Raw genomic sequence first — 26,625 nt, forward strand, 5'->3', positions numbered from 1 at the left:
GGGGATATAATCCGTCTGTAACAAACAAGCTGTTTTGATTCAGAGTCCATTTCCTGCACATTGTAGCAACAATCAGAGAAACTGAAAGGAGCTGGCCCTCTTAAGGCACAGACTTTATACACGTAAGTACAAATGCTTTCAGGAGAAGCACAGGCTTCAAAGTATTTTTCACTGAAGTTCTCAAAAGGGAAGGCTAATGTCTTCCATATTTTGGTAGCATTCAGCAATAAGAAATAATCCTGTAGCAATCAATGCTTTCCTGTTGCAACCAGTTTACAATTGCTTGAGGAGTGCTCACTTTGCTTTCTGATTTAATCTGAAGAGTTTAAAAGGTTTTGCTGTATGGTTCAATGAGGGTCTAATTCACACCCGTGTAAATCAGGAGTAACGTCAATTACACTAGTGTAAGATCAGACTCAAGCCTACAATTTACCAAACCAAACATGTCCAGGATAATTTTTGATTATCAGTTAGTAATGCTCATTTGGACAAGTTGCCCTATCATTAGTGGTCTGTTTGTAGAATTAATTTCCTCCTCCTCTTTCCCCACTTCTAAGCTAACGGATTGCAGGCCAAATCACAATCAATCAGTCAATCAAATGAACAAGATACATTCCTTAAACTGCATCTAACGTGAAATGAATTTATTCTGTTCTTATCACTGTAGTTGTACAAAATAAACATGCAAATTAAATCACAGCAACTACTATAGTTATTATAGAAATAAAAAACCTTGACTATCATGATCCTAAATTGTAAAAAGACTAACAACTGTAGAATATTTTTAGAAGATTGAAGGTTGTAAAATGTTTTAATGCCAAATGGTATGAGCCTGCGTTATTCCATCTACACTAAAGAATAAGCTGGTGGACTGAGCAAAGGAATGTGTCAACATGGAATGTACCATTCTTTCTTATGGGTGGTATACAGTGTGTTTCATAACCCCTGTGGACATTCAATTATTACTTTGCTTTCTTACTAACCTGTACAATTCTGGCAACATTTTAGTTTGTCTATTCTGAAATCTCCCTTAGTTCTCTGATTTTGTTGGAGGATTTCAGTGCTGAGCATCTAAGAAAGAAAGCAATTGTCAGTGAAACTGATCCATATGCGTGTCTGAATGTCTGGATATGTGGCAGCCGGAACAGTTTTGTAGTTCCTAATGCATAACTGCATTTTATTATGTGTTTATTCACTGCAAATTTCACTTTAGTGCACCAAATACATACTGAATTGTTGGCCTGAGGGCTGGTAATTCATGTAATGGAGTCAATTTAGCTGCAATTTGTTAGTCTGTCTTTCTAATGCATAGGCAAGATTACGGCTCTTATCTAACAAAACCAGGCTCATTAAAACAATCCCCAGCAACAACGAACAGAGACTAGGTGCTTCACAGCTACCTGTGCCTATAGTTTACTATGTGAGGGCCAGATTCTGGAGCACCTGTTTATACGGGTGACCCCTTAATCACATGATCAGACCTTTTGTTTTCTGAGACTGCTTGCCTCAGTAAGTGCTTATCAGCGTGAGTAAGAGCTCCACAATATTGCCCTTAATATACTTATTTAAACATTTTTCTCTGAGTGCTTTTAGGGTACTTGAAAGATTCAAGGGGCATTTCAGATGGATTGAGTCATTTTTCTTGTCTCTAGGTAAATTTCATGAGCAGGGCCAAATTCTGATTTGACCCCAAGTATAACTCAGTTACTTTCAATAGCTGCTGCGGAATTACCCAGATGTAACTGAGGTCAGACTCTAGCCCACAATCCCTTACCCACCTAGGTATACCGAAACTTATAGGGGTTGATAGAGTTGGCCCAGCACTTACACCACTGACAGAATTGTTACCTGAAAAGTACCTCCCTTTCCCTACACAAGGGGCAATACCATCGTTTCCAAAAAAAGTGTAAAATACTGTGATGAATCTGACAGAGTTGAATGAATGCGGTCATAGGACAGTAGGAAGGAGAAGTTTCCACGCCAGTTGGGAGGATGGTTTGTCAAGAGTGGTTCAGTCAGGTTAAGATATCTTGAGGAGCACAGGACTTGAAAGTGGTTGGGTTCTGGTAGCCAGATCATGAAGAGCTAGGTCAGTTGTCTGAGGTTTTGTTTTTTTGTTTTTTTTAAATTAGCTACCAGTCAAGTGGAAGCAGGGCCGGCTCCAGCATTTCTGCCGCCCCAAGCCAAAAAAAAAAAAAAAAAGCCGCGATCGGCGGTGGCAGTTCAGCGGCAGGTCCTTCGCTCCTAGAGGGAGTGAGGGACCTGCCGCCCCCGAATTGCTGCAGGTGCCGCCCCTCTCCCTTGGCCGCCCCAAGCATCTGCTTGTTAAGCTGGTGCCTGGAGCCAGCCCTGAGTGGAAGTGGAGCAGGAACTGTGTGGGAACCACTGTTTCAGCATGAATAAACAGTGCCCAGAGACTCCCATACCACAGAAGTGAACATTGGGTAGGTGACCTTGAGGATACCTAATTACTTCTAATGGAGGAATGGACCAAGAGCTGTCACCCAGGGTATTAGGCCTGAGGAGTGATAATTTTCTTTTGGACTTCCCCTGAAGGCTAAAACTACCCCAAAGACTATATTATAATTGTTAATTGAAACTGTTTAAGCCAGTGAGCCTAAGGTATTTGGGATCTAGAGAATCATCCTTTCGTTTGAGCTGTGTGCCTGAATGCTTATTGGGTGGGACCCACCAGCTGCTAAAGCCAAAGGGGCCTTGCAGTACAAGGACCTTAAATGCTTGTCATGCAGTTGATCTATACCACCAGTCACTGTTTCTGAAAAGGGTGCCTGTCCCACAGCACTCCAGGAACCCCACTGGTGCTACCCAATCAGCATGGTGGCTTTTTACAGCTGCTTGGCACTGATGTACATGGCTATCCAGCTGTAAGGCATGGAGAATCAGTACCTTTGTCTGTTTTCTCCATGGTTTGCTAGGGACCATCAGTGAGTGCTGTTTATGGTGATGGTCTTCACAGTGTAGGGGACTGTCCATTGGGGACTGAAGTGAGACCACCAAGCTCATTTCACCCCAGTCATTCAACAGCAATAATACATCTAAAAGTATATTGAAGTCACAGGACAGCCCATAGTCTGGTGGAGCTTTGGGGCTACCCAATAAACTTAATATTTTTTTAAAAAGAAACCCCACTGTCTGTGGCAGTTACTGGAACAATAATTTAGCATTCCAAGAAAAATCTGGATACATTTAAAAATTGGCTCCTACTCCTGTTGATGAACTAGAAATATGCACAGAATGAGGCCTGAGAGGGCGACTTGGCAAACCATAAGAGAAAGCCTCAAAGAGAGCAATAGGGAGAGAGTTTGCCCCTATTCTAGTGGGGTACCGGGGCTGTGGAGGCATCACAAAGGGCCAGAGACAATTCCCTAATGCAGGCACAGTTCAGTGCCACTGTAAGCATCTATCCCATGAATCCCAGCTGGGCATGGTTGGGGGGTTTGTTGATATGTTCTTAGACGTGCTCAGCAGGATCCTTCCCTGCCAAAATACCCACCGAACACAGTGGCACAAGTTGCTATAGACCATGTAAGCAGCAACAGCACAGCTTTCCAATCCGTGCTGTGGGATCTTCCTGTGGAAGTTCCAGGGTTGCTCCTGGCCACACAGCTCCTAGAGGAAAGTATAGTGTCGCTCTTCTCTGTTATGTGCTGTGGCAACTTAGAGAACAAAATGGCTGCTGAACTGCTCATTGAGGGAGTTTGGGGCAATGTAATGGTGCAGTGCCCTGAAAGGAAGAGGCATCCCAGTTTCACAGCATATGCACTAGCTGGAACTCTTTTACTTTACCCAACAAAGATTCGCCTACGAATACAAATTCAGCTAACGCCCTGCAGACAGGTGGGCCCAACACACAGAGAAACCCAGCTAAAACTCCGCATTTTATATTTTTCCCATTTATGCTCAGTGGAGGTAACAGAGCAGAGTTGGAGCCCGTGGGCTGCTATAGTGGTTGCACAGCAACCAAATCCAGGAAATACGGCACTGTAGCTTTATTCAGCTGGCTACTCTCATTCCAGAGCTCGTCGGATAAGGTAGGTAACTGCTTTGACTCTGTTTAACCGTTCCCTTTGTGGGGAGTTCAGCTCAGGGTTATTGGAGAGGGGTTTAAACAACATTTAGGCAAATGACTCCACGCAGGGATAATGGAGCAAAGAACTGCTAGACAGCTGGGAAAAATGAGTCAAGCATCTATTCGGTTCTGTTTGCTCACAGGCATAACCTATTCATACAGTGTATTTTGCCACAATATTCCCCACCATACACAGTAGCAGAAGAGGAGAGAGAAAGCAGTGTTTGTTGGTTAGAGCACAGGACTAAGGTTCAGCACTCTGGATTCAATTCCTAGCTTTTCCACTGACTCTCTCTGTGACTTTGCTGTCTCACTTACTCCACTTTCTATTTGCCTCCATTTGTCCATCTGTAAAATGGGGTTAAAACTACTGCTCTACTAGTAGCTCAAATGACTTTTGTGAGACTTAACTAACTAATGCTGGTGAAGCATTTTAATCTTCTCGGATGAAAGGTGCTTCATAAATAAAATATTGTTTATTAGATTGTTATAGTTTTCAACAACCTATCTACAAAAATACCACTACTCAGAGTCCTCTATAAAAATACCAAGTGGCTGAAAGCAAGAAATAACAATTCCTAGCTTCTCTGGGAGTTTATACCTAGTTTCCTTCCAATCCCCACATTCAAGTGCTACTATTTAGATACCTTCCCTCCGCTACAAATAATCTGTGTAGATTGTAATTGAATCCTACCCCATTACTGTGATAAAATTAGGGTTACCATTTTTTAAACTAACAAAAAGAGGACATTCCAAGGAGCCCCGGCCCCATCCCAACTCCGCCCCTTTCCCAAAGTCCCCACCCCAACTCCGCCCCATTCCCTGAACGCTCTGCCCCCTGCTCCTCCCCCTCCCCTGCTTCCCGCGAATCAAATGTTCGCAGGAAGCCTGAAACAGGGAGGCAGGCAGCAGGTAAACTGGGGCGGGGGGGCGCGAGGAGGTGCGGCCCAGTCTGGCTCCCTGGCCGAGCGGCTCGGGCTCGGCTTGGGCCCTGGGGTGCCAGCCCCAGTTCCAGCCAAGCGCGCCAGCCCCGGCCCGCCCCGGCGCCGGTGGTTCCAGCTCGGCTCAGGCCCCGTGGCACCGGTCCCGGCCAAGCAGCTCCGGCCTGGCTCGGCTCGGGGCCTGGGGGCGCCGGCCCTGGTTCCGGCGGAGCGCGCCGGCCCCGGGACACCCCAGCCCCGGCGGCTCCAGCTTGGCTCGGGCCCCAGGACACGGGCACCGGCCCCAGCCGAGCGGCTCCGGCCCCGGTGGCTCCAGCCCGGCCCAGCTCGTGCCCCGGGGCACCGGCCCTGGTTCCGGCTGAGCATGCTGGCCCCAGCCGAGCACCGCTGGCCCCAGCAGCTCCGGCTCCAGCCCCAGCGCGGATCCAAGCCCCACGACCCCTCCCTATTTTCCCGGACATGTCCAGCTTTTTGGAATTTCCCCCCTGACGGAGATTTGACGACCAAAAAGCCGGACATGTCTGGGAAAATCCGGACGTATGGTAACCCTAGATAAAATGGGGACATTTTGTCAGTGGAGATTATATATGATTTGTAATTGTTACTCAGACCTGAACTAGGGCTTTTATTGTAGAATAGTGTTATGCACTTTATATGGAAGCTCCTTCCACAGCTCTGTTTCTAATCTAAAGCAACAGGCCAAGGTCTCAGAACAAAGTCCAGCAATAATGTAGCTATGCCGATTATACAAGCACATTGTCAGTGTTCAGACCAGATACAGCACTGGCATGGCATTCTGAAGCAGTCTGAGACATTGGGGAACTTATAACTGTAGTCTGTGTGTGTTTGATTCATTACTAGGGCTGAAGAAAGAGTTAAAACAGGGAGGAAAAAAACCTACCCCATTCTTTTGTGTATTCCATAGGAAACCAAACATGGCATCTTCTATGAGGAGCTTGCTCTCAGACCACAGCCGATATGTCGAAGCTTTTCGTCTGTTCCTTGAGAATTCGACAGAGCACCAATGCATGCTGGAATTCATTGAGAAGAAGCTGCCGGGCATAATATCGAGGTAACTGAGTCAGATGTTTTATCAAAAGGACAAACCCTTGATACAATTCTGTACAAGTGATGAATGTATGCTTCTGAGTGCAGGAGCCTGGGCTTGCAAGAGCTGCCTGAGAGTTATAGATTGCCCTTTTTCCCCCCTCTCCCCCTCTGTAGATCTTTGATAGTGCTTTAGTTAGAGATTTTATGTAGACACTCCACTGAAAGGCCTTTTTTTGTGATGAGGTCTGACTAGAATCATAGAATATCAGGGTTGGAAGGGATCTCAGGAGGTCATCTAGTCCAACCCCCTGCTCAAAGCTGGACCAATTCCCAACTAAATCGTCCCAGCCAGGGCTTTGTCAAACCTGACCTTAAAAACCTCTAAGGAAGGAGATTCCACCACCTGTCTAGATAACCCATTCCAGTGCTTCACCACCCTCCTAGTGGAATAGTATTTCCTAATATCCAACCTAAGCCTCTCCTGCTGCAACTTGAGACCATTTCTCCTTGTTCTGTCTTCTGCCACCACTTGCGAACAGCTGAGCTCCATCCTCTTTGGAACCCTTCAGGTAGTTGAAGGCTGCTATCAAATCCCCCCTCACTCTTCTCTTCTGCAGACTAAATAACCCCAGTTCCCTCAGCCTCTCCTCATATGTCATGTGCCCCAACCCCTAATCATTTTCGTTGACCTCCGCTGGACTTTCTCCAATTTGTCCACATCCCTTCTGTAGTGGGGGGCCCAAAACTGGATGCAATACTCCAGGTGTGGCCTCACCAGCCCTCGATCAGCTGGCAATGCTCCTTCTAATACAGCCCAATATGCCGTTGGCCTTCTTGGCAACAAGGGCACATTGCTGACTCATATCCAGCTTCTCGTCTACTGTAATCCCCAGATCCTTTTCTGCAGAACTGCCGCTTAGCCAGTTGGACCCCAGCCTGTAGCAATGTCTGGGATTCTTCCTTCCTAAGTGCAGGACTCTGCACTTGTCCTTGTTGAACCTCATCAGATTTCTTTTGGCCCAATCTTCCAATTTGTCTAGGTCACTCTGGACCCTATCCCTACTCTCCAGTGAATCTACTTCTCCCCCCTCTGACGGTACCTCCCATAAGGCTTTATGGAAATATGCATATGAATGTATATATATATAACATAACTAGAATGTGTTTTATACTACGTATGCCATGTAACATATCTCTGTAAAGGTTATGATCTATTGAATCTATTAATCCTATTTGTATGTATGTATCATTTTTGTATTCTAAGTTATGAATATTGGCTGCATACTTGTTTGATTCTAAGTAGGCTGTAGTGAAGCAGTTGGTAGCAGGAAATAGTTAGATTTAATTGTTTCCTTGTATGCAAATATAACTTAGATTTAATAAACACTAATGTACAAAAAATATATTAACAAACCGCATAGGATTTTAATAATCTAAATTCTAAGATAAAATGCTTATTGATTTCCATGGAATTATTTTAATAATTATATTTAAGGCTTTTATGTTTATAAAAAACAAATAGCATTTTAACTGAAATTAAAGATTTTCTCTGGCTTTCACACAATCTATTTACTAATCAAATAAGTTTACGGACTACCTTCCCTTGAAGGCCTGGGGTGCAATCTTGGATCCATGGAAATCAATGAGAGCAGGATTTCACCCCTGGTTTCTGTTCCCAACTTGGGCCTCGAGCAAGTTACTTAACCTCTCTCAGTGCTTCAGTTTCCCCATCTGTAAAATATAAATACTTTTGCAAAGTACTTAAAAAAAGCTAAAAGTGCTTTTATATTCTACATGCAAAATACAGCCGGTTGAAATTTTCCAACAGAACAGTTTTCAGTTCTGTTGAATCAGCATCTTCCAGGGGAAATGTTCCATGGGAACGTGTTGATTCCATCAACTTTCCTGCCAGCCTGTCCAGCTTCCTGGGATCCCTGGCTCCTCAGCTCCATGGCTGTCTGCCTGTCACAGGGGGGGCTACCTACACTTGCCAGCAGACTGGCTTCCCAGCTGCTCAAGCAGGCAAAGGAGCTGGACAGCCCAGCCACCCACACAGCAGTCCAGGAAGTGTGAACGTTTTTTTGTTTCCAAAACAATTATTTTGGAATTTCAGTCTCAGGAACAATTTAGTTTTCATCCTGATTTAGGAAATCTCATTTTCAAAAACTCAAAATTTATCACAGGATGGAAGTTCTGTTTCCTGGCCAAGCTCTGATTCTCAAAACCCATTCTCCCAGAGACAGAGGGAATTGCAGGGCTCGTGCTTCAGAATCTTTTTTAGCTGTGAGTAAGCCCTCTGGCCTGTAGCCTGAGAGAGAAGGGAGTGCTGTTGTGATGGCTCTCAGGGGTACCCAGGGCTGTGACTCACCTTCTTACCCCCTGCCTCCCGTGGTAGGGAGCCTTGCCTGTGCTGAGCTCAGCGACAGCTTCCCAACACTGCCAGCTTTCTAGCCACTCAAGTGCTCTCCTCTGGGCTATGCCTGTAATATCCAGCCCCATCACTGGCTACTCACATAAATCCCTGGTCTGCTGTCCCCGTGAACCACGTACACACCAGAGCTGTAAGATTCAGCTCTGGTCCAGCATTTCTGACACCACAGCAGTTAGGTATATCTGTAGTGTAGACACGAATAATGTTATTATCAAAGATTCAAGTGATAATGAGTAAAGTATTAGAAACAAAAGGTTACATGTAAAACAATCATAACATGCTTTCTGGAGACCAACAGGTTAAACTCCTGTTAAAGACATTCTCTCATCCAGGGTCTTTTGCAGCTTTAAAACGGTTAGCTGATAAACTGCCTGTTCACTTCCAGGATAAGGAGGTGGCAGTATAAATAGAAGGCAAACAAGACAAGTTCAATGTCTGCCCTCCCGTGGCTTGTTTTTCTTGTGTGCTGCTTCCCTGTTTACTTCACATCTCTTTGGCTTTGTATATAAGTGGGCATCCATTGGGTTTCTTAACATGCTTAATTTACATACTGACACACAGAGAGGTGAATACACATCTCTTATCTGACAGCCTGTTTTTTCACCTCTTCTGGTGACTCATACCTTGAAACAGAATCGAAGAACATATTTTCAGTGTGTATGTATACACACATAACCCCTTACATGGTATCTGCACATACATTTGGCTATGATGATAAAGTAGGGTTACCATATTTTGTGCCTCCAAATGGAGGACACTCCCCGGGGCCCCGGCCCCGCCCCCGCCCCAACTCCGCCCCCTCCCAAAGTCTCCGCCCCCTCCCCTGCTTCCCGCGAACATTTAATTTGCGGGAAGCCTGAAGCAGGTAAGGGGGGCGGGGGGGAGGAGGCGCGGCCCAGGCTGGCCCCCCCCGGCGGCTCCAGCCTGGGTCGGCTCGGGCCCTGGGGTGCCGGCCCCAACCGACCACCCCCCGCGGGCCCGGCGCACCCCCCGGCTCCCAGCCCCGCGGGCCCGGCTCCCGGCCCCGCACCCTCCGGCTCCCCGATCCCGGCTCCCGGCCCGGCGCACCCCCCGGCTCCCCGACCCCGGCTCCCGACCCCGGCTCCCGGCCCGGCGCACCCCCCGCCTCACTCCCCGCCGCCCCCTGCCCCCGGCCCCGGACAAAGAGGCCCCGGCCGAGCCTCCCGATTTTCCCGGACATGCCCGGCTTTTGGGGATTTCCCCCCGGACGGGGATTTGAGCCCCCAAAATCCGGACATGTCCGGGAAAATCCGGACGTATGGTAACCCTAGATAAAGACAGCGAGTCAGCTTTCATTTAAGACCTCACTGACATTCTTCATTGAACCAGAATGTACCTGTCAGGCTCAAGATATTCCTATTACTCCCTCACCAGGTGTCATTAAAGGGTTCTTAGGTCACACCTCCCCTCTTACAAAGCAGTAGGATCAGCCACAACCCGCTAAAAAGAGGTAAAATCCTGATCCCACTGAAGTCAATGCGAGTTTTGTCATTGATTTTAACAGAGAAAGGATTTCACCCGAGTCATTAATGACCTCCTCCTAGGTAAAGTCAAGGTGTGCTGCTTTATTAGTCTAGATCGCTTGGCTGCATTTACCACAGCAGACCATTCTCTGCTCTGCCTTCTTTTCTCTTGGCATCTCTGACTCTGCTGTTTTCCTGTGCCTTAGTTTCTCCATCTGTAAAATAAGGATAATACTGACCTCCTTTGCAAAGGGCTTTGAAAGCTAGAGATAAAAAATGCTGTACAAGATCTAGGTATTAATGTTTCTGTTCAATAGAGTTACTCTGGATTTACGCAGGTATAAATAAGGCCTATGTGTGTGTGCTACTAAACAAACATTAAAACAAAGTCCATGCTCTGAATAGCTTATAAACCAAAGCCATGATCAGGTGCAATCAAGTACAATACAAACATATCCATTATATGTATACACACACAATTTTGCATATGTCCGAGGACACACTCCCCTCCAAGATGGAAGAAAACGTGTGGTGGGCCCAGTTTGTTTTCAGGCCTAAGACATGCAGAACTCCAATGGATTGCCTGAGTAATGACTGAATAAACACTGAGCATGAATCCTTTGCCTGGCTCTATGCCTGCCATGCCCACTTATAGTTCTATGTTAATATAAAGCAACACATATCTGTGTACACTGTCTTATTGTGGGGTGTGCGTGTGTTTTCCTAAGGGTGTTAAATCTTTGCACTAATGAAAATAATCTATTAAATATCTAGCCTAAAATATGCAAACCTATTTTTGTTTTCAGCATTGGAAATGGAAAGTCTGCCATCAATATTCTAAGTGTAGGTGGTGGTTCAGGTACAGTAAAACCTTGAAGCTTTGTATATATTTATTTTTTCCGGTGGGAATATTGGATGGCAAATCACAGATGAGAATCGACACCACAATGGGCCTGAGTGGATGCACCTTTCCTTGAAAAAAATGGGTTCAAATCCAAATCTGGCTCTCTAGTAAAAACAAGGTTTCTGGTGATATTGGCTGCTGTCCACCAACCAAAAGCATCACACAGCTGTCAATCTGTACTCAGAATAAATCCATGGGAATAGCAGAGGAAATTTACAGGCTTATTAGAGTTACCTTCATAAAGTAATCTATAGCAACTGGCGGATTACTCGACTCAAAGACTAACCTATTCCATGTTACTACTTAGAGACTAGTTCCTGCTCACCCTTCGTTGCTTGAATAATAGTTTGTCGGTTTGAGGGCCTGGGAAATCCAGTGGAGCCCAACATGTACCTTCACACACCCACTACCTTTATTTTCACACAGCAGGAGTCCTGCAGAGATTCTGTGAGGCTGGGGCGTGAAAGGGGATTATGTTGCAGTTGAAGTATTCCCCCCACCTCCCAAATGCTGAGGGCCTGGGCTCACTACTCAGTGCTGTGTAAGGCAGAACTCCTGTTGATTGCCTGAGTAAGGAGTGAATACAAAGCAAGCAAAGATTTGGGATTTAGCCCCACGTCTGCCATACACATCTACGGATCTGGCAGGTTCGGATTATCATCTTTAGATAAGAAGAGAAGGGGAAAGGAAATCAAAAGAAAGGGAAAGAAACTAATTCTGTAAGTTCTCTTAATCTTCTATATCCCATCCACCACACAATGAGGGACACAGTGCTTGGTTCCAGGTATGTGTGTTCAAGCAGGGTACAAGGAACCACCTCCTGCCCCTTTGTGTACCCCTCACAAGAAATCTCTCCCTGAGCTCCTTCTGTGGCACTATCCTCTACTCAGGACTGTGCCTAGCTGGCTCAAGTTAGCCCACAGTGTTTACACACAAAAAACAGTTCACATGGCTGTCCTATCTCCCTTCATTTTTCATCTTGCCAAGCTCATAAAAATCCCTTGAACCTTCACATAAATCAGTCTCTCCTGTAACTCATTCAGTTTTACTGTACTTCTGTGCACTACCTACACAGAACTGATTCCTTCTGCATCTTTAGGTGCCAAGGACGGAGCAGATCATGAGTAAAGTTTTTTTAAAAAATACCACAAACCTATTTCCTTCCTGGTACATAAAGACCTCTGCGTATGAACCCTAAAATCTCTAGATTTGGCTTTGTTCCTGCTGTCACATTACATTACAAGTTCATATGAATAATCATGCTCACCACAAAGGCCTCTTATAGAAATTACTGGTTCCCAAGAATTCCTATGCTTTAGATAGTTATAACGCCATCAAACATGCATCTCTGAATCCTCATTTGCTGATGGGATACTGTGCAGGAGACAGACACTTTGAGCTTGGTCACATAAGGTTTTTTCCCCCTAACATTTCCCACTATTGTTGCCCCCAGTTCTGGTCCACTAGTGGGGTAGTGATGCTAGGGTAGACAAGGTATTGGTAGCCACCATCTTTTCAGCCACTGTGGTGTCTGGGTGCTGTTGAAAACCTGAAGATATATATGTAGATAAATAAGGGAGTGGCCTTCCTACATGATATAATGCCTTCCTAAATACTGCTTACATAAGTCTCCCCACTTAATACTGATGTCCCTTAGTTCTAGTCTGCCCATTAGACTCTATTAGATCAACAAGTTTAAAGTAACCCTTAATGTAATTTAAATGCTTTAGTCATGTCATCTCTGAAGACTAATCTCATTTTTTTCAATCTTTCCTTACAAGTAAGAATTGCCATGTGTAAACGCCGAGTAATTAGTAATTTACGAGTAACCTTGACAGTGAGACAGGGTAGAGAGATTTATTTCTAAACAAGGGGGATCATTTTATGCCAAAAAAGTGTTGTTTCTCACAGGATCATTTGAGTCAATTAGTGGGGTGTTTAACTGTCTAATCAGAGAGACGCATCTTAGTGTGACGGACACTGATTCAATAAAGTGGCAATTGCTCATTTTGCCATAACCGAGAAGCTGGATTCTCATTGGCTCTGAGAGTGGACTAAAGTCATATGCTAAACTCAGGACAGCTCATTTGCTCAACTACCGTTATACTTTAAGAATAAGCGGTTTTCTGATTTGCTGAGGTTTCTCTCCCTCACCCTGAGGGTCTGTGAGTCAATAAGGAAGGTTCAACTGTTCGTTATTTTAATGGGCTCACACCAGTTTCATGTAGCCTCAGGACCATATTGAGGCCAGTATGAAGCTGTAAAACCCTGTGAGAGCTCAGTAAAGATTGTTCTTCCTGGGGCCTCATCCCCTTCTGGGCCCTCCAGCATGCAGGGAGCATGATTGTTGCTGGTCCTTGGTGCAGAGAGTACAGGTCGATGGATGGCTCCATGCACTCATCCTGCTTCTCTCATCCCTAGTGCTCCCACACTAAGGCCAGGCACGATCTGGCCATTCAATGTCGCTGTTTGGGCCCATTATAACCAGACGATGGAGAGAGTCTGCTGTTGACTGCAGCTTGTGCCTTATTAAGTTTCCACTTCAGTGCACAGCATCCTAATGTTGCTGTACCTGTAAAAAAACATAAAAGGCATCAACTGTGCTGTAAACTATCCCTTTATTTAAAATTTTTAATTAGAAACTTGATGGTGAACATAGTGATAGCCTTTAAAAGGTAATTGTATTAGAGAGTTTAAATACTTCCAATAGCCTAATTGCCAAATTGTTGATAATGCAAGCTGCCGCATATTTGACTATAAAATGCCTCAGGACACCTGTTTGCATATAAAAGAACTCACTGAAGTTAATTAAGGCTGTAGATTAAGTCATGAGTCAAAGTTTTTTTGTTTCCAAATAACGTAAGGGTGGTGTGGCCATGAAGAGTAGAAATTTCTATCAACATATGGAAATGGAAAATTCAGATTTTATTTTACTGAGACTGGCACAGCCTTTCCAAGGGGATAATTTTTTTACAGAAGGTTGATACAGAAAATGAACTCTGTAGTAGTTAGTTAACAATTCCATGTTCCCAGATTTTCCCACAGCAGACTGTGAACAAATTAATTTGCCCTGATTTTCAATAAAAAGCAATTTTGTGGTGATAGCAAAACCACAGCTATTTGTTACTTCTGAAATTCAATTTCCCTTTCTTGAAAGAACATGCTTACACAAATGCCATGTAAACATTTGTTTTTAAAAAGATACTTAGCTCTGAAAAGATTAAACTCTTCCCCATGTTTTTATGTACCTGTAATAGGGCTTATTCACACACAAATAGTGCAAGACTTGAACCCTTCGACTGTAGTGTGAAGTTAAAAACTGTAGTGGCATGTAGCAGAGCGCAGCAGGGCGCCCATGGTTCCTGCCTCTGCCAAGTCTACAAAGTCACTCTGAGATTCTGGGGTTAGTAACCACTGGTGCAGTTTATTCACAGGCTTGTTCCTACCACTGTTTTACAGTTGGCCCTTCACCATCTGCAGGCAAAAAGGAGGTGAGACCGACCTTCCTGCTTCCACTCCCTGCCTTTTCCCTTTCTTTCTGCTCTTCCCTCCCCACCCCCTGAGGCTTTTATACAGCCCCAGGGTAATTACGCGGCAGCTGTCTCTGCTTCCCCAATTAGGGCCAGGTTATCTCCAGCCAGCTCTAATCTATCCCCCTAAATAGGAGCTGGCGTGACAGAGGGCTGAATCAGAAACCCTTTGCCCAGCACCCTGTCACATGACATATAGTAGGTCCAGAAGCAAGGCATGGACCTCTTCATGTCTGCAGTGGTATGACGAGAAGAAAGATGGTCCAGTGGTTAGGTCGCTAGCCTGGGACGCAGGCGACCTGAATTCAATTTCCTATTCTTTTGCCAACTTCCTGTGTTACCTTGGGCAACTCTGTGCCTCAGATACCCGTCTGTAAAATGGGCATAATAGTACTTCCCTACCTCACATGGTGTTGTGAGGCTAGATAAAATGAAGACTGTAAGGTGCTTAGATAATGGGAGTCATAAGTACCATGTGTACCAAAAGAAGTCACATTAAACCAAGCTGGTGGGGAGAGGGGGAGGAGAGAATGAGCATGTGAAAAGTTGCCTGCTTGCCTCCAGGAAGGTTAGCCAGCCACTCTCAGACACATCTGTATCTCTTCAACTTACCAAATTCACCCCAGTTATCCATTTTTGCCTAAGTACATTAATGCTGCTTGACTCCACCTACTCAGTTGGAAATCCGTTCCAACTATTCACCATCCCTCCATAAATTCTTCTTGCATACATTCTCTGTTATCTTAAATCTCTGTCCATAGTTCTACTCTTGATTGAGTGTCAAACATTTTATACTTTAACATAGTTTAAATACTTCAATCTTGTCGCCTTTCGTGACTAAGTTCAGCTGCTCCTTGTAAATAAGACCCGCTATTCAATTTTTCATTTTAGTTGCCCTCTGTTTTCACTCTCGACCTTAACTGAATGTTTAGACAAATAAGGTGACCAACACTGAACACCAAAACCATGCAGCCAGTGCAGTCTAAGCAATGCCTTTATAAAGTGTTACAGCACAGTGTCCTTGGCGTCCTTCGTCATACAAATGAACGTCTTATTTGCTTGCTTTACTGATGCTGCCTATTGGACTAGGAATTTAAATGTTGGCCTATCAATACACTCATCAATAACATCACTGCAGCAGCTTTGAATGATCCCTTGTGTGCAGAGAAAAAGCAGCCAGTGCTGTTATATTTGCTTTATGCTGTATACAGAGACACACAGTATTCAGCTTAGTCAGTCACAGAAAGAGCAAAGCACTTTAAGCACCAAAGGAAAAAATGGCGATTTGCTTCAGTTTTCAAATTAATTTTTCCCCCCCTTCTCATGTGTCTCATTAGCCAACAAAGACCCCTAATTCACTCTCAAAAATAAACACAAAAGACTCTCCAAATGGCCTTGTAAAATACAAATGGGGGAATACTGTGATGGCTTAGAGATTTTCTAATAGGCCACGGAGCTTTTTACCTCTGGTTCATTGTTTCCACACCAGCCTGGGTTGGTAGTAACTAGAAAAGGGGCAGATCTGCAGTTTGGATCGAGATCTATACTTTGCCAAAGATCAGGGATGATTGTATCCTGGGTTTTGGTATTGACCACTCTCTAATAAAACCAGATGACAGCTATTTAGTGGCATGTGTGAAACAAAATAGGAGGTTCAGTCCATTTTTGAGAGGACATGTGTACATATCACTACAGAACATCACATCTGATACCAGTGCAATAGTGTCAGAAAAGTCAGACTCATGAGGGACTGATGGAATTAATATTCAGTCCCTAGAGATAATCTTCCAGGATGAGGTTGAAGAAATTCAATGAGAGCAATATGTGGAAGACTACACTGCCAATGCCCGTGTGATACCTGTCCAGTACATAAATAGTGGATTTAATCATCATGGCAATTGATCTGAGACCTACATTTTTTTTAAAAAAAAGAGGGATTTTGGGAAGGATGATAGCTAGCAGAACCCTCACATTTAACCTTGCTCTGATGATTTTTATTCTGTTTCATATTTGTATCCTAGGTGAAATTGACCTTCAGATTCTCTCAAAAGTACAGGCTAAATATCCAGGAGTTACCATTAGCAATGAGGTGATAGAGCCAAGCAGTGAACAAATCCTCAGCTACAAAGGTATTTGAACTAGCAAATGCATTTAACGAAGTTGACCACTGGCTGACATATCATCTTTATAAGGCTTTTTGTTCCAATTTCACCTCAAAAAGAGGAAAAAGTTACTATCTTCATTTAGGATTAGTAATTTTTCAACTGTATTGCTGAGTCCTGCCTTCTTAGCAATGTCCTAGTTCCTGATCCTGCAAAGAGCGCTGCATGGACAAACCTTATAACTACACAGATGCTTCTGCTTATCCCGCACTTTTTATGGCACAGTATTTATCAGTATGTGCAGTGTTAGACTGCTATCTGCAACCATGCCTCCTTACATGCCTAGGTGGTCAGATTTTATAAACTAGACAGGGTTCAGTAATTGGATGAGAGAGCTATAAGTAAAACCCTAATGTTTTAGGATGTCGTGTTTGTGTTTCAGTGGTGTGGTGCTCTTCCCTCAGATGGTACTGACTCAGTGTCCCAGAATAGCATTGAGGGGTCTGCTTGAGATTGTATTTAACAAGAATGCCAAGAATTATTTTTAAGTGGTTTGCAAATATTAACTACCTAATCCTCATAATACCCTACTGAGTTAAGTATAGTCCTCACAAATTAGGTAACTAAGGCATAGAGGTTAATTAGCTTGCCCAAGATACTGACAACATTAATGTACAAACTGGCAATCAAAAGATCTTTGCTTTCAGTCCTATGCTCAGAGGCCTAGAACATGCCTCTCTCCATAAATCAGAGATCCTCACCGATTGTTTTGTGAAAAATGCCCTGGCATACCTAATAAAGTATAGGAGTACTTGTGGCACCTTAGAGACTAACAAATTTATTAGAGCATAAGCTTTCGTGGACTACAGCCCACTTCTTCGGATGCATATAGAATGGAACATATATTGAGGAGATATATATACACACATACAGAGAGCATGAACAGGTGGGAGTTGTCTTACCAACTCTGAGAGGCCAATTAAGTAAGAGAAAAAAAACTTTTGAAGTGATAATCAAGCTAGCCCAGTACAGACAGGTTGATAAGAAGTGTGGGAATACTTACAAGGGGAGATAGATTCAATGTTTGTAATGGCTCAGCCATTCCCAGTCCACTCTGAAACCTAATAAAGTATGAGTGTTTAGTCTTTGCCCTTGGCCAAATTCTCACTGAAGTTTCAACTAAATGTATTCATTTTGATTGCCAATCTTAGCCAGTTATGTACTGTCAAACACCTACTGGGTTCCATCAGTACGTGGCTATACATATTCTGGTGATGGGCAAACTGATTTCTACGTATAGATTGTACGCTTTTGGAAGCAGGGCCTGTGGCCAGCCGTGCTCCTCGTGGGCGCAGACCAGTACCAGATCAAAATGTGCAAGTGATTTTAACAAAGCATGTTCTTCTGAACAAGTGGTGCACATCTTAGGCTGAATTTACCACTGTGATGCAGGGCTGCCCAGAGGATTCAGGGGGCCTGGGGCAAAGCAATTTCAGGGGCCCCTTCCATAAAAAAAGTTGCAATACTATAGAATACTATATTCTCATGGGGGGCCCCTAAGGGGCCTGGGGCAAATTGCCCCACTTGCCCCCTCCCCGGGAAGCCCTGCTGCGATGCTGCCGTTTTTATGCTGATATAACTACTGGAAACAACCTAGTTACACTGCCATAAAACTGGGAGTGCAGTGGTGAATCAGGCCCTTGAGTCAGTGAGCCCACTCTAAACACACTTCCCTCTTCCTAATATTCAGTCTTTGTACACACATTAAAAATTTTTGCTCATTTCTACTGAAAAGTCTCTACAGCAAAGAGTGCCAAAGATAAAGGCATCAGATCCCATTTGTACTTCATCCCACAAAGACTTGACCAGTCAGTCCCTCACAGAACTGGGCCGATCTTTACTATGTATTACCTTTATTTGTTCACATACTATAACATATAGGCTTCATTTTTAATATTCTGTTATTACATTACAAATGATGCCAACATGTAACTTTTGGCTATATTACAATTCTGAATGGAAATTGTTTCCACATTTGCAAATGGGATCGACTAAACACCATCCTCTCTGTATTTTAGAACGTGTAGCTAAGACACCGAACCTTGAGAACATAAAGTTTACCTGGCATAAGGAGACGTCATCTGAATACAAAAGTCGAATGAATGAGAAAAAAGTGTTTAAGAAATGGGACTTTATTCACATGATTCAGGTAAAAGCTATGCATAGTAAATGTTGTTGAAGTCCGTCTCTACAGAGTATGCCTAAGGTCAGTGACCTCATTATGCACTTTGATGAGAAGAAAGGTAAAGAATTATTAAGAAATAAACTCAACCTACAAATGAGCAGCAAAAATGAAAACTGAGGTATAGCAAGGCAACTTTAGGGTTTAGTAGCCTCATTAACCAGGCTAAGGTGGCAGTCAGCAGAGATGTCAATGTTAACTAATGTTTTTTTAAGTTTTCCCTCTCTGTGAAATTCTCTTTGTACTTCTAGGGTCACTGAAGTTATCACAGACAGTGTTTCCACTGCTAAAAATCTGTGTATTCCCCCCCACACCCAGAGTAACTAATGCAGGTGAGCTAACCCAAGGTAAAAACACAGTGGAGACAAGGCACTGTAGTTTTACCATCAGTTAAAATAGGTGAGGTGAGCACTATATCCCCACCTGGGCTTGACCTTACCTACCTTATCTGTGCCTTGTCTCCACCGTGGTTTTGCCTTGGAATAGCTCAGCTGTATTAGTTACCCTGAGGTAAAAAAGGTAAAGACAAGGCCCCAGTGAAGACAAAGCCCCAGAATGATTAATGATATCACAGAAAGATGTGTTTGTGGACCAGACATTGCCAGAAGGATTTCAGGAAGGGGGCAGAGAAGAATGTTAGCAAACATTAAATTAAACACTTCTGTGCTGAAATCGCCGCACAGCTCGGTTAGCGGTGTCATTCAGAAAATTACAGAACTTTAACACCACTTCCCTGGAGTGTGAGCTACTGCATGTCGTTTCATTCTAGGGACAACTTTTCTTAAATAGAGTCCCTGATCCATACTACTTCTATTGCAGTCAAGTGGAGTTTTACTACTGATTTCAATGGGAGCAGGATTGGATCCAAGGTGTTTTGGCACCTTCTTGGTTTTCTAGGCATGGTAATTAGACAAGTGAGAAGGAAAACGCAGTCCCTTTAAGTGGTCAGTGCTTCTCCATTGGTGAGAGGGCTAACAGTCTGGTCATAAAAAAAGTAAACTTTCCACTTCTGTGATGGAGCTGTCCCAGGTGAGCAGAAATCCTAGAGTGGTAATCATGTCACTCTGTGTATTGTACATAACCTACATTATTCTGGACACATCCTATTTTTATTGGCTAGAAATGGCATCATGAGTAAAACTTTCAGCAATTACAAAAAAGTTCTAGGTTTCTTTTTTTTAAAAGGTATCCAATGCAAACCTGGACAAAAAACTTAGGGCAAGACCGTCACTTGCCCAACACACCCAGGCAAGGTGTAAGGGGGCATAAGACACCCCCTCACTCCTCTGTGCAGGGTACCCATGTCGCTGCCAAGTGTGAGCAGCCGCCTCCTCTCATGCAGATGGATGGGAAGTGGGCGGAGCTTATGCATTGCCCTCCCCCACAGCGCGTCAGTCCACAGAGCTGAGCTGGTGCAGAGAAGGAAGTTATCTGCTCCAGGTCAATAGGTGCTCCAGCTTACTTACTTACTGGAGCAAAGGGGGAACCAGGGACCAAATTGTGGCTCTGGGCAACTACTTGATGCCTCTTACTCAGGGCTAATAGTAAATCCACTTATGTTATTTAGTAGCTGACTCTTAGGGTTGCCAACAGTCCCTTATTACAAGGGACATCCCTTATTTTTTCATCTTTGTTCAACAAGAGCAGGAGTTGCTGAAAGCTTCTCCTCCCGACATAGCTATTGCTGCTCATGGGGGCTGGAGTAATTAAGCTGAGAGAGCTGTCGCCCAGTCAGCTTTGAGCAGCTACGTTAGAGAACTTACAGAGGTGTAGCTGCATTGGTGCATCTGCAACTCTGTGAGCTCTCTAGTGTAGCTGTAGCCTCTCAGGGATACCTCCCACTGCTGCTCCCACTATCTGCTCATTTTCTGCCTGCTTTCTGGCTACACACAGACAGACGCTGCCCACGCCTCTGCATTTGCCATCAATCTCCAAGGAACCTGTCAGGCTTGGAGTATTTATTTTACAGTATTTCTTTTCATTTCCAGATGCTCTACTATGTGAAAGATATCCCTGCTACTATTAAATACTTTCACGGTCTGCTGGAAGCTAAGGCTAAGCTCCTTATTATTGTCGTATCAGGTAGGTGATCTTAAGTGAGTTCTTTCCACACAGTGCAGATCTGAATGTGCACCTATGAGAACTGTATGTGTTCATGTGTGCACACATCTGAATTCGTCATAGGCCAGTTCTCCATTAACTTAATTCCTGTACTATAGAGCTTAAGCTCCTAGCTTAGTGAACTACCAGCGAACTAGACATGTATTATATGGTGTGTGTGTGTGTGTTTTATATACAGTAGACTGTATGCCTCAAAGTCCACAAAATAAAAACAGAACTTTGTGAAATTCACGTCAGAATCTTGGCAACTTCGTTTGTAAAAAAAATTGCTCCCTGACCACACACAATGTCTCTCTTTGCAATACATTCAAAAATACTGCTATAAAAACAACAAGGACAGTGATAAACTCATAATAGACAGACAGTGAACCAAACAGGCTTGATCCTGACACTCTTACTCAAGTAAGTAGTGCCATTAATATCAGTGAAGCTATTCATGCATTAAAGGTTACAGGATCAGGCACAAAGACTTGTAACTCTTTTAGACACGTGGCATTAAGCAAACAGCAGCAATGGTGCCCTGTTGTGCCATACAACAGGTGTTGGTGGACATATGGTCCATTTTCCCCTTTAACTGCCCATTTCCTTAATATCATCATTTTGTGGAAAATCTCATCTGCAGAATTAGATTGGCTGTTTCACATCTGATTGAGATACTGTATAATCGATTCAGTAGCAAAATAGAAAAACAATAAGTTAGGATTCTACAGTACTGTGACATCAGATGACTATGGATTTATTAGCATTACCATGACTGGAGTCTAACATAACCTCCTGGGAAATTTCTCATACAGTTATATGGGATTTTCTGACGCTAGGATACAGTAACATGTAATCGTTGCTAGGATATGTAAACGTTCACCTATGATTGTCTTGGCAAGGCCCTTAGGCAGCTAAATACCTTTGAGGAACTGGGCCTCAGTGCTTAAAGTTTTGTTTTTATTAGATTTGGGGAAATTTGTAATGTATATTTTAAATAATGAAGTTCACCCCTTTTTGTGTTTGAGAAAATTGTGCTTTTTGCAGGCAATTCATAAAGGTACTATTCAAAATTGTTTTTGAATCATTTTTGGCTGGTAGCTTGTTAGCAAGCTGTTCAGTGCAAGTATTCCATATTTAAAATTACAATCGTTTACATTAGACACACAGGTGACATGTTTCAGTTCCGTGATTGCATCAGCATAACTCTTAAAATCAGGTTCCTGGCACAAATACCCGGAAATCTGAATTTGAAATTTCTTGTCCATGAATGTTTTGGGATATTCACTTGACTCCCTTCAAGCTACCAGTAAATGTATTCACTGGAATATTCATGGAAGGCAAACACAAAAAACACAGGACCCTCTGTTGCTTTTTACAAAAAAGGGCATGAACACAGTCAAAAGGAATTTTTACAAATTTGAACTAATGCATAAAATATTTGCAGTCCTCACCCAGCGTTACAGTTTTTGCATGGTATTATTCCTTATTGTACTTATCTCTGAAAATGCAACTCATAATTCACGATTGCATGAGTCAATCTACATCTACAAGTAAGGCTATTAGAAAACATATGTGAACAGTCATGATTGCTGTGTCCAGAAGTCTCACAAGTTTTGATAGGCCAGCCCTCCCACCCGAGTCAGAACAAGAGTCTTGAGTGTAGGATTTCTGACCTAGAGTGGCCTTTAACCTGGAGAGAGGTGGACTGGTGACAAGGAAAGGAGGAAGATAATGGAATAGAGAAGAGCAGAAAGCAATGGAACCAACAAGGGAAAGGAAAACTGAATCAGAAGCAGCTTAGAATAGCAGAGAATAAAAAAATAAATAAAACTAAGGGAAGAGGAAAAAAGAAGGGAAGGAGAAGAGCTACAGAGAGAATGAAACAGGAAGAGAAAGGTGAGATGGGAAAACTACAAGAAAATAAACAGGCAAAAGCAGTTTCAAAATATAGCTCCCTCAAACAAACAAAACAAACAAACAAACAGAAAAACAACCTGGGACTAAAAAGAGAAGAATTGATAAGGATACATGGTCTCTCTATGACGGTTTCAGTCCCTCCGACTCACTCTGTACCTTTCGAGAGGCCAGGACAGCTACAAGAGTTAAGTTGTAGTGTTTATAATCACAAATCAAAAAAAAAACCCCATTCAGTTAACATCATCTTGAAAACAAAAGTAGTGCCATATGTTGCGCCTACAGAGAGCTATTATAATGATGCTTCACTCAAGTAGTATATAATTGCTCCGCTCAGAAATGGCACCAAGTAACTGAACACTGACACCAGCAACTTTTCTCCAATTAGTGCTCTGCATTCATTTTCAACCAGGTGAAAAAAAAATATCATCAGAGTCTCCTCTAAACCACTGAAGTATTTATTATACTGTAGGTACCTGTTTACAGATAAAGCCAGTTTTGGAGAATGGTTTATTAGTTAAGGGAATTTAGAGTCCTGTCTCTCAGCAGGGCCTCAATTAGGCCTGGATTTATTTCCAGCCCACCCAATCAGGGTGGTGTCATCCTTTTTATAAATGATTTACACTGGAAATGCTGAATCATGGAACTGAGATTAGAGAGAGTAAAGAAATCAATCCTGCATTGTCATCAGCTTCCCTGACTGTTCTTTTTCTAATGTCCACTGTCTCGGTACCTTACTAATTCAAAGTATGTCTCTGCGGTGAAAACGTATGTATGTACAAACGTGTGATCACTATGGGCCAGATTGTGGCTGGTCCTTAGATGCACGTGCAGGATTGGGGAAGGCTATAGGAGCATTCTCATCCCTCCTCTCCTACCCACCCCTGCTGCCTTGCAGGGCCGGCTCTAGGCACCAGCATTCCAAGCATATGCTTGGGGCGGCACTTTTCAAGGGGCAGCATTCCAGGTTTTTGTTTTTTGCTTCGGCAGCGGCACTCTGGCTTTTTTTTTTGTTTTTTTTTTGCTTGGGGCATGAAAAACCTGGAGCCAGCCCTGCTGCCTTGTACAGCCTGAATAAGAGCCAGTCAAAATAGCAGGCCCTGATTGCTCTCCAGAGGTGCAGAGAGGGAGGAATCTACTCAAGAATGTCCTCGTGTAATGGGACTGACAGGATGTAGCAGCAGACATACTCACCTGTACCCTAAACAGCTTTGAGGTAGAATTTTGCCCTAGCCTTAAGTGATGCGTCTCTGCACCATCCTTTACTCTGGGCTCTAGGCAACTTGCACAGCCTAACCCTATATAAATATTAGATATAACTAAGTGTTTTGTTTTATCATTTAACAAGCCTTAAACTTAAAACCGTTAAACTGCTGAATAATCCCTGTATTCTTTCAGGGTCAAGGCTTCTATATAGCCCGGGTAAGGGCCCAGTCCTGCATCAGTGGTTGTTTTGTCATTGACAGCAGTAGCAACAGGATCAGGCCTTTAATGAACTGTGCATAAGGGGGCTCCCAGGTTAAGGGGTGCAGGGCCGGCTCCAGGCACCAGCTCAGGAAGCAGGTGCTTGGGGCGGCCAACGGAAAGGGGTGGCATGTCTGACTCTTCGGCGGCAATTCGGCGGCGAGTCCCTCAGTCCCTCTCGGAGGGAAGGACCTGCCGCCGAATTGCCGCCAAAGAATGAAGGGCTGGGTTTGTAACGGAATCCTCCCTGAAGCTACCAATGCTGCAGAAGCTGTCTTATGAGTGGGGATTCAGTGGCTGAATCCATCCTATCCCTTCCTCCAAACCCCACTGGGCATTGGTACAAGGGAAGCAGAGGCGGGGTATGTGGACCTCCTATGCAGATTCTGTGGATCTTGCCCTTTTGCTGCCACACCAGACTGCATTGGTTCCACTGTGTGCAGGCCCATCTACACTCAGGGGTCTTACCCATTTAGTGTAGCAATTATTTTGCATATAGCCTCTGTGCTCCCATGTCATGGGCTGTGTCTCCTGGGCTGTGCCTCCTGAAAGGTTCAGCTCAGAATTGGGGCCATAATGCTTAAAATAATACATCTGAAACTTTGTTTAAATACACTCTTATTTTTAATATGATTTTAATCTGGCAGGAACCAGTGGCTGGGCCAGGCTGTGGAAGAAATATGGACCTCGCTTACCTCTGAACGATCTTTGCTTATATGTTTCGTCTGCTGACATCAAAGAGCAACTCAATACAATAGGGCTGAAGCATCAGGTCTATGAGCTTCCATCCACTATGGACATAACTAATTGTTTTATCAAAGGGAACAAAGAGGGGGAGCTGCTGATGGATTTTTTGACAGAAACCTGCGATTTTAGTAAAACCTCTAGTCTAGACCTAAAAAATGAAATAATGGAAGAACTTAAAAAGCCTGAATGCAGTGAAGAGAAAGATGGAAAGGTTTTTTTTAACAACAACTTGAGTGCAATAGTGATTGAGCCATGATTAAGATCTACTGGATTTCTCAGTCCAAAAACAAATGATCATATACAAACAGTTAACCACTTAAATGTCTGTCTGTGTTTCATACTCTATCAATTAAGTTTACTAAGGTATGTCTGAGAGAGTTTATAAACAGTTAGGAAATTAATATTAATAGGTGTAACAAATGCACGTTAATACATTACTAATTCTTCAAAAATATATTAATACATAACTTGCTATTCAGCAAGTTATACTTTCTTATATGGCAGTTCTATAATCAGAATACATATAACTAGCACCATTAATCAAAGCCCAGCAAATACAAAACAATGCACTTCTGATGGATGGGTAAGGAGTAATACTGACCTTGAATGGATATCATTATAATTTAAATATGCTATCCAGCCAAATAGTTTTTTAAATGAAGTATGTTTGGAAATCTCTGGTACAAGTCAACCTCGCTTACAAAACTCTTCCCCCATAACTACCGATCCTTGGATTGGTTCCTCTGCTACTGATGTGGTTTTGAAGTTGTTGCAACACTGCCTTCAAAACAACATACTTCTGGTTATCTTCTGTAGGCATTAATTGCATGCATCTGCTGCCCTACTAATCAACACCATCTCAAAGCACTGTTCCCCTGTTCACGTATTTCCAAATGTATTTTATTTCACCTACGGCTTCCCTTCCCCATGAATCAGATTCATATACACAGCTGATTCTGGAGAGATAAAGCTATAGCTCTCATAGACCATTTCTCAAAATGAACAGGCTCCCTGGGCAATGGTGATCATAACTTCCATGCATGCAGAATATATTGGCTCTTCACATCAGATGCCCAGATCTCTGCAGCACTGGATTAGAGAACAAGGTAGTATGCAAATCCTTAGTAGGCATGAGTTGCTGCTGATCTTTTAAACCAAAATGTTGTCTCATGTTTGTATTTTCAGTTAGAGAAATATGTATTTCCCCTTATTTCTCTTCACTCTTGTGTAACAAGGGCTACATGTGTCTGGTGGCCTCCATAATGTACAAGATGTAAACATAAAACTTAAAGGATGAAACAGAAACGGCATCAGTGGGGTTCTTCTTGTTTTCAACAGAGTTACACCAGGGCTGGAGCTGGCCCAGTGTCAGTGGTTTTCAAACTTTTTTCCTGGTGACCCAGTTGAAGATAATTGTTGAAGCCCGTGGGGTGTGGGAGGGGCTCAGGGCTGGGGCAGGGGGTTGGGGTGCAAGAGGGGGTCAGGGCTCTGGACTGGGGACAGGGATGAGGGCTTTGTGGTGCAGGAGGGGGCTCCGGGTTTGGGGGAGGCTCAGGGCTGGGGTAGGGGATAGGTGCAGCAGGGGTGCTAAGGCAAGCTTCCTGCCTGTCCTGCCTGCCTGGC

General features: G+C 43.6%; 1 protein-coding gene across 2 annotated transcripts; it reads left to right on the top strand.

The window, feature by feature from the left end:
* HNMT (histamine N-methyltransferase) lies at nt 1-26,307 on the top strand. Of its 2 annotated transcripts, XM_034785711.1 has the most exons (8): nt 5-122; nt 3,926-4,052; nt 5,957-6,103; nt 10,803-10,855; nt 16,452-16,559; nt 18,611-18,741; nt 20,763-20,856; nt 24,903-26,307. In XM_034785711.1, the coding sequence occupies exons 3-8, from the start codon at nt 5,967-5,969 to the stop codon at nt 25,256-25,258; spliced, it is 879 nt and encodes a 292-aa protein (XP_034641602.1). In that variant the 5' UTR covers nt 5-122; nt 3,926-4,052; nt 5,957-5,966; the 3' UTR covers nt 25,259-26,307. The 2 variants fall into 2 exon arrangements, with proteins under 2 accessions (XP_034641603.1, XP_034641602.1); XM_034785712.1 differs by lacking the exon at nt 3,926-4,052 and having other exon boundaries at nt 1-122.
* Nucleotides 26,308-26,625: the final 318 nt, after the last annotated feature.

Source organism: Trachemys scripta, chromosome 11 (genome assembly GCF_013100865.1).
Source record: "Trachemys scripta elegans isolate TJP31775 chromosome 11, CAS_Tse_1.0, whole genome shotgun sequence".
NCBI classification, from domain to species: domain Eukaryota; kingdom Metazoa; phylum Chordata; order Testudines; family Emydidae; genus Trachemys; species Trachemys scripta.

Coding starts and splice junctions, on each gene's coding strand:
- HNMT (XM_034785712.1), top strand. CDS start 5,967: ATGGCATCTTCTATGAGGAGCTTGCTCTCAGACCACAGCCGATATGTC. Junction 10,856..16,451: donor AAGTGTAGGTGGTGGTTCAG/GTACAGTAAAAC, acceptor TTTGTATCCTAG/GTGAAATTGACCTTCAGATT. Junction 20,857..24,902: donor CCTTATTATTGTCGTATCAG/GTAGGTGATCTT, acceptor TTAATCTGGCAG/GAACCAGTGGCTGGGCCAGG.